The sequence below is a fragment of the Planococcus citri genome, chromosome 4, assembly GCF_950023065.1.
Source record: "Planococcus citri chromosome 4, ihPlaCitr1.1, whole genome shotgun sequence".
Taxonomy (NCBI): Eukaryota; Metazoa; Arthropoda; class Insecta; order Hemiptera; family Pseudococcidae; genus Planococcus; species Planococcus citri.
Genome location: NC_088680.1, coordinates 17037122 through 17052237, shown reverse-complemented (window position 1 = coordinate 17052237; position 15116 = coordinate 17037122). Strand labels below are relative to the sequence as shown.

The window sequence follows — 15116 nt, the reverse complement described above, 5'->3', positions numbered from 1 at the left end:
CTTAGGACTCCCCTTTTAAGAAAAAAGTTGTCCCGGAGGATCGACGGGAGAGGGGGTGGAATGCAATAGATCCTTAAGCGGGTTCCCCGACTACTAAGGAATGGGGACTGGGGTAGAAGGAGGGGGCAAAACATTTAAAACAAACTCAAACAAATCATCATAAACATGGATGGAGAGGAGCTAAAATTCAGAATTTTTAAAATTAGTAATTCCCTTCTTCCAAATCCAAATAATACATAATATTACATATTTCACACTGCACTGATTGTGTTTGTTAACAAATTAGGTAGTGGGTACATAATTCAATGAGTCAGCAACACGTATACCTAACGGTATCACAGCTTGGTGGCGAGGGAGGGAATTCACAACACAATTGCACACAATAAAACCTAAACATTTATAGAAAAATCAAGAGTGCTGCAACTGACGTGTACCTAAATGAGAACTGCACTGATCAAGAAAATTGTTAATCGTGTGACGTTTTCCAAGTTTGTTTTGCAAAAAAAAAAAAAGATCAACTTTTAAAAAATTATACTTGTTTGTGTGTGTCGTGTTGTGAAAATACATCATTAAAACGATGGTAATTATATCTGAATTTATAATTACTGCAGCCTATACGGGCTAATTTCTCTAAAATATACTGCTGCTTCTTTCGGCTTTCAGGAGCAATCTAAATATCGAATATTTGTCTGTAATCTCAATCCGATCACCTCAGATAACGAATTCGTATCGTATTTTCAATCCAAATGCGGTGGTGTTGAGGAAGGATCAAGAATCATACGTGATTCCAATGGCCGGTAGCTATTTTAATTCTATGCTCAAGTTTTATTGAAATTTACCTACTAATAATCTTTTTTATCTTTGTATACCTACTTACTCTAGTACAGGGTGCCCAGAAATATCGAGTACCCCTAAAAAAGTTTTCTACTAAATACTTTGGTTGGTCACAGTGAATGATAATAATGATAGCACATAATTGGTTGTTGAACTGGAGAGATAACATTCCACCAATCATATGCATCTAAGTATTTCACGTTGCCAACCTATATTTTTAATGAAAAACTTTTTTTAGGGGTACTCGATATTTCTGGGCACCCTGTAGGGCAGACAATCTGGACGGATTGACGAATAATTAACCAATTGATCATATTTTTCTGCGTGTGTTATTCAGTTCCAAGGGATACGGTTACGTTAATCTTGCCCATTTGATGCACGTCAATCAAGTGCTTTCTGAAAAATGTCACATAATTAATGGCAGCAGAGTCGTTTGTAAAATTTCATCTCCCAGAAAAAAGAACGAAAATGTTATCAACCATGTTAGTATCAGTGGGTAATTTTACGAACATTTTTTATTTTTAAAAAACCATCCGGCAGAATAAGGCTATTTCAGATCTATCCTTTCTGTGTTTCCTAACTCACGTACACCTTCCCTCCCTTCATCCCTCCCTCCCTCCCAAATGCCAATTCAGTTTTACTGGTGCATACAATGTAGGTACCTTACCTATGTACATATGTAAGCTTATGTGATCTGGTTTCCGTAGAAATTGTCAATTGTGTACAATAATAGGGTTGCGTTTATTGCCTTATTCATATTGACGCATGTGTCTGGTGTTGTATGAAGTGTTTTGTAAAGACAAAAAAAGTATTGTATGTATTGTGAACTACTTTAAATGTTTATAAGTGGTGAAGAGGAAGAGGCGAGTTTTTGTATTGTTGTGGGATACCGCTGTCAGGTACTTCCGTTTCGCGAAAGCACCACAAAAGACTCGCCACCAAAACCGGTTTCAGTGTATGATAAAAACATCCCTAAACTTTCCAAAACGTCGCTTTACTGGTACATAGCATAGAATTTGGCTGCATTTGATCTGATTAGGGGATACCTAGTTACCTACTGAACCAACGAAGTGATAAAAAAAATGGAAAGGATTCAAAATGACATCATTCTGCAACACTTTCAATATGTACCTATTACCTATTACATCTTTTAAATCTTACTATTTACATTTTATGCATATAAGAATGTGATGTGATTATGAAATTTGATTAAATTTCAGAATAAAACACCAAAGCATCTGAGGACAATATATTATATTGGCAATTTGGATCCCAACACGACGTTGAGACAAATGAAGGATTATTTCTCATATTTCGGAGCGATGGAACATGCATATATCGTATCAGATGAAAACAACAGGTCAACGTTCATTCCTATATTTCCTAGCCAGGAAACCTTTTTGAAATTTGGAGCTTCGAGTAACAGAAAATTTGAATTTTGAGTCACCTTCTCTCTCACCTCTTGCCTGTTTTTCTACAACTGAATTTCAATAGTCAAGCTGATTTTTACAATCTTGGGAAATTTTTGAGGATCAAGAAACAAGAACTCAACTAACAAATGAAACGTTCAGAACTCGCACTTTTAGAATTAATCGAGACCAATTCAAATCAAGAGAGTAGTCCAAAAATCAGCGTAATCAAAAAATTTCAAAGATTGGAGTTCGTTTTTGAATTTTTGGCAATTTTTTAACAATTTTTAAAAATAAAAAAATTTTTTCATTCTCAAAATTTCAAATTATGTAGGCTACTCTGAAAAGGCCAAAATGATTCTGTAAATTTTCAAAAATTCACCAAAAATCCAAAAATTAACTTCAGCGTTTAAAATTTTGGTTACGTAGGTTTTGGGACACGTTTTTTTCCGATTTAGCTTGGTTTCGTTTAAACCAGAAAAATCCATGTTAGCAGAGTTTTTCTTTTTAAAAATTCACCAAGACTCCAAAATAAAATTAAAGGGTTTAACATGATACTTGTACTTTGAAATCGTCAAGTTTCGTACATTATAAAGCTGCAGGCTTCATGAAGGGTACCTTATATTACAAGTACTTATTTCGTACAGAGGACATTATTCGTTCTACTAAATATTTATTTTCATGTGTAGATCTTTAGGTTATGGTTTTGTTGAATTTCAAAAGGTTTCAGCTGTTAATTCGGTACAGGAACTAAGACCTCATATTATCCACGACAACGCAATCACCACATCTAGATGTTATCCTAGAGATGTAAGTCAAACAGAGTATCAATCAATGCTCCGAAGTTTTTTTTTTTTTGGGGGGGGGGTGAGGGGAGGGTCCCCTTATTCAGATATTTTGACGTTTTGGAAATGTTGAAAAAAGAATGTAAAGTTTCATCCTTGAAAACACGTTCACAAAGTGACAAAATGTGTACTTTCGATCCCTGATTTTTTTTCCAATATTCCTATTGGATAACTCTCGAGAAAGGAGAGGTAGAGAAAAGTAACAGACAGTCTCTTCAGTTGACACTCTCTCAAAAATAATTTTTCTTTTGGTGCTTAAAAAATTGGCAATTTTCAATACTTGGTGAAAAAGGGTTTCGCCCCCTCCTCCTCTCCTTAACACCAAAGTAGTGGAGGATGAAGTGCAAATTTATCAGATGAATTAAGTATAAGTTAAAATATGTATCATTGTCTTTTTTAAATAATATGAAATCTCTTCAATCAAAGGCCTCCATTCACTTGAAGAAACCGTCCACCGTTCTTTACGTTTCAAATTACAAATACATCGACGAGGACGATATCGAAGAATATTTCACTCAATTTGGAGACATCGCTTTTGTATCTCGCAAAGTAAAATATCCGCAGGATACTAAATTCATGGAAATACATTTCGTCGATTATGACGCCGTTGACGTAATCTGTTGTAAGTAGGTAATTCATTATTATGTAGAAAAACTTTCAAATTTGATGAAAATAACTCTCGATTGTTCCAGTAAAAAATAATCACACATTGAGCATATTTTTCGTGAAACGATTTTCAAAATTTCAATTTTAAAGTTTTCAAAAATATCAAAAAGTTACCGACAAAAGACAACCTATTTGTTTACGAACTAGGTACCTATCTAGTCGTAATAACAACCTAGTACCTGTATCCCTCCCCCTCTAATTCGTTTAATATATTGTACACAGTGGCTGGTAATCATACGATCAATGATCAGACAATCACAGTTTCGAAATATTGGGGAAATAATTTGGCAACAAGCTCGCAAAAAATCCAAACAGGAGTTCAGTCGCAAGCACATCCTTCAACATCAAATGCTCCTCAGAACTCAGGATACATTCATCAGCATGCTAATAACGCTCGTAAATACCATACATTATTTTTACATAAACCTAAATCAGTGTCCACAATTCTACATCTACCAGCAAGTATACATATACAAGTATTTTATTTTTAAAAAATTTATCTTCGATTCCAGATTTTGTAAACCAACAACAGCCTTCGTATCAATCTAGGCAACAGCATGATCATTACTCTCAGCATCAAAGAGGACCTGAAAGAAATGATGAAGACTGCGTTATTCTATGATACTTAGAGGCGAGGTGGACAGACAAATACCTACCTTTTCCAGTTGATATTGAATTTTTGTAATCCTTGTTTCGACCTTCACTTCATATGTATTTACCTACGCAAACAAACTTAAATGTACATACCGTTTTTTTCAACCTAATATTTGTATTACATACTCGTATATCCATTTTAATTAACTGTAGTAGGTACCTACATAATACATACAATACCGTATCATTCATTAATTTTTATTCACTAAAGCGAGTTAGAACTTTTTAGTGCATTATTATAAAAAAATGTTTAAAGAAGCTGTAGGTAGGTAGGTAGGTAGGTAGGTAGGTAGGTAGGTAGGTAGGTAGGTAGGTAGGTATGGTACAGGGTGGACAGAAATATCGGGTACCCCTAAGAAAGTTTTTCATTAAAAATATAGGTTGGCAACGTGAAATAGATGCATATGATTGGTGAAATGTTATCTCTTCAGTCTAACAACCAATCATGTGCTACCATTATTATCATTCACTGTGACCAACCGAAGTATTTAGCAGAAAACTTTTTTAGGGGTACCCGATATTTCTGTCCACCCTGTAGCCCAAAGACAAAGTACCACACCATTAAAATTTTAGCTGCTGATTTTGAGTTAAGCTCCCACAGTGAAATTTTGAATTTTGAAATTTTCAAAACTTGCTTCTTCGACGCGCAGATTTTTTCTCACGGTGTTGTCGTGCGAGAATTCTTCAGCACACGCTCACGCTTGCACAAGGGATTTCCTTCATTTCCCCATTCAAGTGAATTTTTCATATTGCATCTATCAAGGATTATTCAAAATTCAAATTTTCATCAAAAATTAAGAATTTGAATATTCTTCAAAAAACATATACTTGACATGAAATATTTAGTTGAAAATAAAACAAAACATGGCCCTTGGCCAAGCACGTGGGTCAGTATTTTCCCACGACAATCACGGTGAGTGAACCCTGAACCCTGAACGTCGAGGTTGGAGTTTTTGAAAACTTTAAAATTTTACTATGTGGGCACAACTTGAAACTGACAGCTAAAACTTTAATGGTGTGGTACTTGGGCTAAGGGTTACCACTGAGACCACTTTCCATCCAAATCCCTGGGGGACACTTTGTGAGATTCCCTAGTAAGAGTGGTCACAAATTTCCAAATTACAAATACGAGTTTTGGTTTCAATTTTTTTGATTTTGGTTAAAGGTTATTGGATAACATTTTTTAGGTCAATTCCAGTCACCTACCCACAGTTCCAGTTAAAAATTTCAGTTCGCATCCCTGCATGGGTAAAAATTAAAATCAGGGCTTTGAACCCGTACCCCCAGGGCTGCATATCAATAAACATAAATGGTATTGATAAATACAATATATTTAGCAATTAGCATACAGTATCCAAAATGGTATTGGTATTTATTTTGGTATCTGGTAAGCTGGTAGGTATTGGTATTGTACCAATATAATACAGAATTGAAAAGTGTGTTTTTACACCAAAATTGGCTATATCACCTTCCTAGGTGCAGAGCTGTGGGACCAAAACGATTTCTGGATTGAAATTTTTTAATTTTGGGATTGGATTCGTTTTAGGATTTGTTCTTCTAATCTAAATTTTCATTTCGGTTTCGGGATTCATTTTGGGATTGAAAAAATTGTTTCGGTTCCAGGATTGTTTCGGGTTCAAAATTATATCAGTTCCGGGATCAAGAAAAATAACAATTTCAGTTTTGGGATTGGATTTGAATTAGGATTTAATCGGTTCCAGTTTCAGGATCATTTTGGTAACTCAGCTCTGCCTAGGTGCAATACTTAAGAATGGAGTCGAGTCAATAGAAAAAACAATGAAGAAATCAAAAACTTTGAAATCTTTCTCATTTTTTTTGGGACCTACAATTTTTGTTATTCAAACACCTAGATTTTGGAGTTACATTACAAGGTTTATCATTATCACTTACAGGTTACAAGTTCTTCAATCTGAAAATTCAAAATAGGTACCCACAAAAATAATACCATTGAAAATTATTTCAGCATTGGTATTTTGGTATTAATGCCATTTCAACAACTTTATTGGTATTTTGTAAATCTATACTTCATCTGTCTGCTAATCTGTATTGGTAAAACAGTATTTGTAAATTTTTTCAAAATTCGCTGGTATTGCTGCTTTGCTGGTATTGGTATTTTGGTATTGATATTGGTATGCAGCCATTCCTGTACCTGATAAAAACTATTCTGAACCCAAATACCCGATAGATCGGGTACTAGATGCGGGTAGGTATTTCACTAATATTGTACCCATAATAGCAAAAATACAATACCTGTACCCAATTCTCTGAGAAAAACCCGTACCTGAGAACCTTTGGCAAACATTTTCAGGTACATGTGTACAGATTTTCTTCACAGAGAATCAGGCAGGCTTGTAGGACCGCTCAGCCCTATTGACAAGAAATACACATTTTAGTCTCACGTTTCAGCTGTTACACCCCCGTTTTTTCAAATCTGCTGTTACTCTGTTCTACCTGAAACCGGTTTTGTTGAAGTAGACCGCGTTTTTTACTGCATCCGCACTGCGTTTAAGCCATCTCACACTCCAGGGGGTCAATTACACCGGGTGTAAAGGCACCAAAAAACACGGTCTCAACATAACGTGTTTAACCACGTTTTTTTGTCAGTAGGGAGGTTTTGCAGTTGCTCCAAAATCAAGGTCTTTGTTTGGAGCTTTCAAAGTTGCCCAGTCCAGCCAGTCATTCTGTTCTACATTTTTTGAATTTGTAGGTCGGTCTGGTCTGGTTCTGACCAGAAATTTTTATTCTGGTCATGGGTCAACCCAAGCCCAGGTGCAAACAGGGCCCGACCCATAGAGCACGTGGTTCACCGAGATATCCCATTTTAGCGACCCTGATTTTGGGCTCCTCAATTAATTGGCCATATTTTTTCTCCCATTTTTTAAAGTGCAGGACACTGAGCATAAAAAATAAAAATTCATTCCGAAATTTTCCAAATGGCCCAGTTTTTACCTCATCGGCCCAAATACATCGCGGCCCACCGAGATTGTCTATAGGTAACTCGGTGGGTGGGTCTGGGCCTGGGTCCAAACAATGGTCTTCATTTTTCAGAATGAAAAATCTTCCTAACACATTAGATGAGTTGAAAAATAGGATGTTTGATGTTTGCTTTCAAAACATCAAAACTTCTAAAGAAATTGAATCGTAATGGAAATTTATTTGAAATAGGCATCTAAAATGGCATTAAAAATTTGAAAAATTGGACATAACAAATGTCCAAACCATGGCCACGGCCATTGGTACGATTTTTTAGAACGATCTTTGGTCTCAGTCTGTCTCTGGTATTTTTTCTGAAGAGGGTCATCCGTTCAGTTAATATTTACATACATTTGTTTTAGAGGACTCAGGTCCGTTCTGGTCCACTCCATCTTGTGAGAATTTTTTGGTCTGGTTGCATCGTTGCAGTCATTGGTCTGGTCTGACAAGCCTGGAATCAGGTATGGATACGGGTATAGGTATTGGATTTTCTTCATTTTCTGCAACTTTGGATACAATTTTAGTGAAATACCTGAATGTGGTACCTGATCAATTGGGTATTTGGGTTCAAAACAGTTCTATCAGGTATGGGTATAGAAATTGATGGATTTTTGTTCGGGTTTCAGGTACGGGTTTGAAGCCCTGCAATTAAGACCAAAATGAAACAATAGGGGTGTTCCAGCAGTCTTCAGCAATTACAGATGAGAACAAAACGATTAGTTTACAAGTATGCTATAAAACTGCATTCTGCATTATATGTACTATGGCCGTCTTCAGTCCAATGTCCATGAGTGCTCAAACTCCCTAATTTTTACATAGCTATTCTATATGTAAATTTGGTTGCGTTCCGTAGAGCGCTCCAAAACCCCTCATAACAAGCTTGATATTGCCATTTACCTACATCTGCAACCATTTGTTTCTAGAGTCAACTTCAGCGTTAACCTTTTGGCTTTTGTAATCATAAGTAAAGTTTGGGTGGTCTGGTAGTCACTGGTGGTATCTTATTGCAAATTTACAAATTTCTTCTATCACAGTAGATGTCTTGAGGTCCAGAGTCCCAATAACTAAAAAATGAGCTAAACTACAAATTCATCAGGTAAGCGCTGTCCGACTATGGTTTTAGCCTGCAAAAATCAGGGAGCTAACACAACCGAAGATTATCAGCTGATTAAACCTTGATTCTGGTTGATGCAACACCAGTACCTATTTTGCAAAACTCTAGTTCAACCATGATCAAAGTTCAACTCATGTTGGTGCAACTGGCCTTAGGTAATGGATTTTGAACTCTCATAAGCCACGCATCACAATTCAATTTCAAGAATAGCCACCTAGGATATCAAAAAATTGATCAAAATATGTCTCAAAAACAAAGTTTCCTAGAAAAAAGTATCAACTATCAAGTAATAACCTTTCAAAAGGCAGACAATTTTGTGCTTCACAATTTCTCTTTTGTTCATTTTTTTCACAACAACAAGACTTGGGATTTCTTCCAAAAATTGATTTTTGCAGATGAAAAAACTGAATGAACAACTTCATCATCACAAAAAATCAGGCCAAGAATAGCTTTCCAACTCTAGTTCAAAATATCTCCAAAAAAACCCTCCCAGAAGAAAAGACAGGCACCCTTCAAATAGGAAATTTCATGGTCTACCTACAGTTTTGTTTCCCTTCATTTCTTTCATAGCACCTTCAATTCAGAAAAGCCAAAGGTTCGACAAGTAATAAAACATTAAGGGAAACAATATTGCGGAGCTTTCCATGGGAGATTTTGTTTTTGACACACCGAAGATTTTTTCTGCACCATAGATCTCAAGAAAAAAACAAAAATGTCAAAAAACAAAATCTCCCACACACATTCCTTCCACACCAGACCGGTTGAATAAAAACACCCCCGTTCAATTAATCATTATTTATTATAACAACGTCCAACACTTACATGAACATCAATACTGCAACATCTTAATAAAAAGACATGTTTACAAAGCGAAAAAATGAAAAAGAAAAAACCTACTCTCTTGGTCACTCCACAAAAAAAAAAGAAATAATAAAGGAAACTCAAAAAAAAAAAAATAGGGGGGAAAGAGGAAAAAAAACGAAATTATAAAAAGGGATGGTGACATTGAATATGATCTCGTGGAAAATAGTAGTAAATAACATCATTATTTAGAACACAATGGTGAGTGTACAGTACACTTCAACTATATGGTACGATAATACATTATTTCGAACCACGATCAGCATCACTAACTCATCTGTACAGTGTACAATTCTCTCTCAACCGCAATAACAAAAAGTAATCTGGCAGTAAAAATATATACAAAGATTACACAATAACACTATTTGGTAATACGCTAAAAAAGAAATCATTTTTTTTTTTTATAAACGCATCCCTTAAGCATCTACATAGGTATATCGTATCTGTTGGGCCAGGATACGATATTGTACGCGTATCTTCGACTTGGTCGATGTACCAGTCATCGACTTCCATCGTCGCGATACAGGAAAAAATTAATTTATTACAATTAAAAACAAAAGAAAAAAATGCATCACTACGTACGACAATACAGCACAGGTAACTTAAGCATAAACAGACCGATGATAAGGAAATTTTATTCTTATTTTAAACATCCCGACCTTTGAGAATTCGCCGCAGCCACCTCACATCTCACCTTTGACAAATTTATTATTGTGGCAGTGAATTTATTTTACTCCCGATCCCGAAACCAAAATACGACCATTACACTTGCACACGCGACGATTATTTTACGATATTATAATATGGCAGTGCGAAGGTGAACATTGATTCGAAAAATTGCCACACGATACGAGATTTTAAAATAAAATGGCCTCAGTCTATCAATCAACATCTTGTATCATCCTCACATACTTCAACACACCTCAGTTTTAAATTCCCTAACAAAAGTATCATTTAGCTACTTATTTCTTCAATTCCCTTTTCCAAAAAACCCTCCTCGATTTTCATCTCGAGCAACGAAGAAATTTTGTTCTTGAATAAACGCGGCATCGGTACCAATCCCCACCCTTCCCTCTAAATAAACCTACTATAAAGATGAAACGGTCTAGAAAAAATTACAGGATCTAACCCTTTGAACACAACGAAGCTTATAATAAAAATTAATTGCATTACTCGTCGTAACAATCGATATAAGTTACGTCTTTTTTCAATTTAAAAACAAAAAAAATCAAATAAATAGGTACATTCGTAAAATATCAATTTAAAATATGCCAAGATAAAGAGAATAATAATTATACAAAGAAGGAGGGGGAGAAAAACGAAAGATACAGGGTGGAGGAAAAAGAAAACAGCGAAGAAAACACGTAGGTACAGTATTAAGAGTACTAAAAACAACGTTAAAAATTTATACATTAAAATTCTAAAATTTTGTAGTAGAGATCTTTTTTTTCATATATCGATATTATTTAAAATAACCTTCTCAATTAGCAAGGTATTGTACACGAAAATTTTTAAATAAATACATAAGATATTAGGTAGGTACTTTTTTTGTACATTACAAATTACTTTACTATACAAACACAATTTTTTTTTAATTTTTTCAATTAACTCGCAGGTACGTAGTCTCATTAGCATAATAGATTAGTGTTACTCGTACAGTTACACGCGTCTTACTCACTTAACGAATGAAAAGTCTTTACTATGAACACAAAATTAGTATTTGACGACCGATGATTCGATACCGAAGTTTTTTTTTTTCATGTCTTTAGGAGGGTTCTCCAATCAACGACGTAGGTAGATGGAGATAATACACACATTAAGGCAAATATAATAAAATATATTAAATAATACGTCAAAAATGGCGTGAGCGAGTAACCAGGTACTCATCTTTTATCGTATGAACACATCGTTCTTACAAAAATAAATCGAATCATCGAGATAAAGAACATAGGTTTTTTTTCAAAGAGCATTTTTTGATTGAAAATTCACGCCTAAGAAGTTGATTTAGGCGATTTTCCCTTTCATTATTGTTGTTGAAGGGGAGCGAAAAATTCACCATAAATTCACTATCGTCAGAAAGTCATAAGTTATACGGTTACATTACACGAGGGCGAAACGAAAATAGTCCGGAATATGTCGAGAATTAGTTTGTTTCCTTTTACAAAAATATGCGAGAATCGACCAATAATACAGAGCTTTGGCTTTTTTCTCCAAGAAGGATTACCTTTGATTGAAAAAAAAATTCCAAACATGATGATTGATTTTGGAAATTTTGATGGCTTCCAACTTGTGGTTTTTGAAAAAACCTGTTGACAAATATATTTTTTTTAAATTTAAAATTTGAAAAAAAAATACATAGATGAAAATTTTGTAAGAAATACAAAATTTAATAATTTAATCAAAAACCTGCACACGAATCCAAGAGGAAGAAAAAAGCCTCCATTTCTCCAAAAATTTCAAACAATTTTCAATTTTACCAAAGAAACAAAAAAGTTTCCAATTTTTCCAAAAATTAAAAAAAAATTCAAATTTTTTTCAAACTTGAAATAACTTGAAAAAAAATGTATTCCAATTCGTAAAACGAAAAAAAAAGGCCTTCCGAGATATTCCTTTCTAAAAGAGAACGATCCATTCAGAACAGAAAATCGTGAAGGCAATTTTCGTTCGTTTTCTCAAAATGCAAGACAATTTTTCATCCCTTTCTTACAAAAATCGGCCAAAATTTCGAATTCGAAACCTTTCAACTCAATACTAATTATTTTTTGAAATGATTAATTTTCCCCCTATTTTCTGAAGAAGGGAATGATATTCTCCCTCAAGTCAGAACTGGTTTCACAAATTGATATTTTTACCATTTTTTTAAAGCATAAAATCTGAATTTTTTTCACTTTAAACAATAATGAGATAAAAAATAATCAACTCTTGTTTTTCGATGAAAACTAGGTACAAGACTTTTCAGCCAAATGCAGCAATTTTTAGCTATTTTTTCGATTTTAAACAAAACTTTGTGAAATGCAGAACATTTTCAGGACCTATCAGACTGCTAAAAATCTCAGAAAATGACTTCTTTTTTAGGAATCATTCGAAAATAATTTTCTAGAGTAATTTGTTTTCAATCAAGAGTGGATGGAGGGATGGGGGGCTGGTTTTATTTCATGAAAATGATACGTTCTTCCTTTCAAACGATTGAAGAGGGGGGGGGGTTGATAGGGCTAAAAAAAAGATACGATCTTGAAATAAAAAATAAAAATATGTATGACTCAAATTTCGAATATAATTTTTCAAAAAGTTGGAAATTTGAAATTTTTCCACCAAAAACATCATTTTTGAAACCTGCACAACAGATTCTGATTTCTTTATTTCAACTTGAGACATCTATTCGAGACAGTTTCTCAATTAAGACCCTTTCAGCTCATTGAACCTCAAATTTGAGTCAACATTTTGATAAGTTTCGTTTCGTTTCTATTCATAGCATAGAAATTTCACGAACATACTTATTTTTCGAGACCTGTCTTTTTTTTCAACTCCAAGTCAAATCAAACCCAAAAAAGATTCATTCAAACGAACAAAAAAAAATTGAATTTTAGAAACCTGGCAATATTAAATATCTCCAAATTTCGAGTACATTTCCCCGCTCTCCAAAAAATCCTCATTTTCAAGTTGGAATAAATCCGGTCTAAACCCCGTATTATCGGTCGATTCCCCGCACATCTTGAAAAAAAGACCGTTAAGATACCAAAATTTACGAAAAACAAAACGAAAAAACAGTGTATAAAAAATTCCCAAAAACACCACGTTCGAAAAGTCACCTCGGTCTAAGACCAAAGCTCCTTTCGCGTTCAAACGTACCCATCACCTTCGGCGATGTACCACATTATCTTAAAAATCGTCGGGAAAAATATACTTAGACAACAGTATAGTAAATCGACGTACTCGTAGAGTATCAGTCGTATAGACAGAAAAAAAGGAAGAAAATCGGAAAACAAAAGGAAAAATGAAACAAAAACAGAAAAAATAAAAATGTAACTCTATGTAAAAAGAAAAAAAAATGATAAATCTACTAGTCTAGAACGTACTAACACGTCGATCGTCGATCAAAACGAAACGCTCATCTGGAATGTGCGCTCAATACCACTCGGTCTCGGTCATCCTCTGCCACTCCCAGCCTTTACCTTTGGGACGGAATTTGCCTTTATTATGATGGAAAAACTTCTTCTTGAAATGTCTATCCTCGCGCTGGTACTTGGCGTTGATATCGGTAGTCGACGGCTGCAACGCCGGAGGCGGACTCGAAGACGGTACCGGACTGTACGGACCGTCCAACGGAGCCGGACTATATGGTAACACTGGCGGACTGGGCGAGCACGGCGAAGGCGTTCTTGGCGGACCGTCCAGCACCGGAGGCGAATCTGCCCGGCGCAAAGAAGGTGGCGGATTCGAGCACCCTGGCTCGCTACTCAAGTCTACACCGCTGTCCGGACTCGTGTTACAGCTGATTCCTCCGCCGGCGCCACCTCCAATCAGCAACGTATCGCTGCTGGGGCCCGTCGGTACCATGTTCAGGACGCATTTACCGGCCTCACTCTCGATGATCGAGTGATGACGGTGGTCTTTTTGCTGCTGTTTGTCTAGCTCGGTCGAGACGAATTCTATCATACGATCGAAGCCGCGACTCACCTCTTGCCACTTGTCACTAGCTCCTAAAAGAAGCATTAAGGGAACAAGCGAAAAAAAACAACGCAATTTAGTATCGAGATGTGATAATTCGTATTTTAAAGTATAATAATAATAATAATAAGTATTTTTATGTATGTAATAGAAATATACAAATTTGTACAAGTCGAATGTATGCGTAATTCTCATACACATTTACGTATCGGTATTTTTTTTATGTATGAATGTAGATAGGTAGGTAATTGTGAAATGAAATTAAATGAATAATTAGGTCGAGAGGGTGATGCAAAACATATTTTTCATTCGAACGCTGCAACTGGTTGAATTTTATTTCGCTGGTCGATCAGATGATTGTGATGAAATTTGGAAAATAACTCCAACTCCAGATATGTATTTTAAAACTAAACCCCACAAAGGCTCTGCACTTTAGTTTCATTCAAAAAATGAATTCTTGGCGACAAAAAGTAGAGTTCGTCAAGATAAATGTCCAGAAAAATTCAGAAATTACGCAACTTTGGCGTTGAATCGAGCATTCTGTATTCTGATTGCTTTCAGGAAATCAAAAATTTGATTTTTCATTTTATTACAACCGAAAATTCAAAAATTTCAAAATTTTAATTTTCTAAATGCATGTAATAAGGATATATCCATCTCTCATTTTTCAAAATTCAATTTCATCTTCACGGAAAAGGGGGAGGGATGACAGAAGAGCTGAAAATCAAAATACTTTGTCACTTTTTGAACTTCTTTGACAAATCTTCTCCTCCCCACTCTCATAAGAGGAACATAGAAATGAGAAAAACCAATTTTCAGCGACTCTTGACCCCCCCCCTCCCTCCATCCCACCCTTCCTTCCTGCCTTCCTTTCAACAGAAAGGGCGAACGAATGGAAAAATTATCGGTAAATAGAAGCAACTGTACAAGAATCAAATTTTTCCATCCTCCACCACGAAAAAAAAAAACACTCACGCAACTAGCGTGAGAGAGCCGGCTTTTCGTAGAAAACATGATCAAATTATTTTTTTAAAAATAATCGATTAATCGAAAGAGTTTCAGGCCCGATTA

General features: G+C 35.2%; 2 protein-coding genes across 3 annotated transcripts in view; one reads left to right on the top strand and one right to left on the bottom strand.

Moving 5' to 3' along the window:
• The first annotated feature begins 391 nt into the window (after nucleotides 1-391).
• Nucleotides 392-4595, top strand: LOC135844008 (ribonucleoprotein RB97D-like). The gene is made up of 8 exons (XM_065362078.1): nucleotides 392-580; nucleotides 664-797; nucleotides 1172-1316; nucleotides 2055-2194; nucleotides 2933-3053; nucleotides 3515-3710; nucleotides 3977-4150; nucleotides 4267-4595. Exons 1-8 carry the CDS (start codon nucleotides 578-580, stop codon nucleotides 4374-4376), a joined length of 1023 nt encoding a protein of 340 aa, XP_065218150.1. The 5' UTR covers nucleotides 392-577; the 3' UTR covers nucleotides 4377-4595.
• Nucleotides 4596-9296: 4701 nt separating this feature from the next.
• LOC135843976 (histone-lysine N-methyltransferase, H3 lysine-79 specific-like) overlaps nucleotides 9297-15116 on the bottom strand; it is an 87104-nt gene continuing 81284 nt past the window's right edge. Inside the window, exon 17 of one of the 2 annotated variants that reach the window (XM_065362047.1) lies at nucleotides 9297-14077. In XM_065362047.1, coding sequence (XP_065218119.1) covers nucleotides 13503-14077 — 575 coding nt within the window. In that variant the 3' untranslated portion in view covers nucleotides 9297-13502. The remainder of the gene's footprint in view (nucleotides 14078-15116) is intronic. The other variant, XM_065362048.1, reaches the window with a different exon arrangement.

Excerpts from the sequence above, each read along its gene's own strand:
- LOC135844008 (XM_065362078.1), top strand. Across the intron at positions 1,317-2,054 it reads ACGAAAATGTTATCAACCAT|AATAAAACACCAAAGCATCT; the intron begins GTTAGTATCAGT and ends ATTAAATTTCAG. Across the intron at positions 3,711-3,976 it reads CGCCGTTGACGTAATCTGTT|TGGCTGGTAATCATACGATC; the intron begins GTAAGTAGGTAA and ends TATTGTACACAG.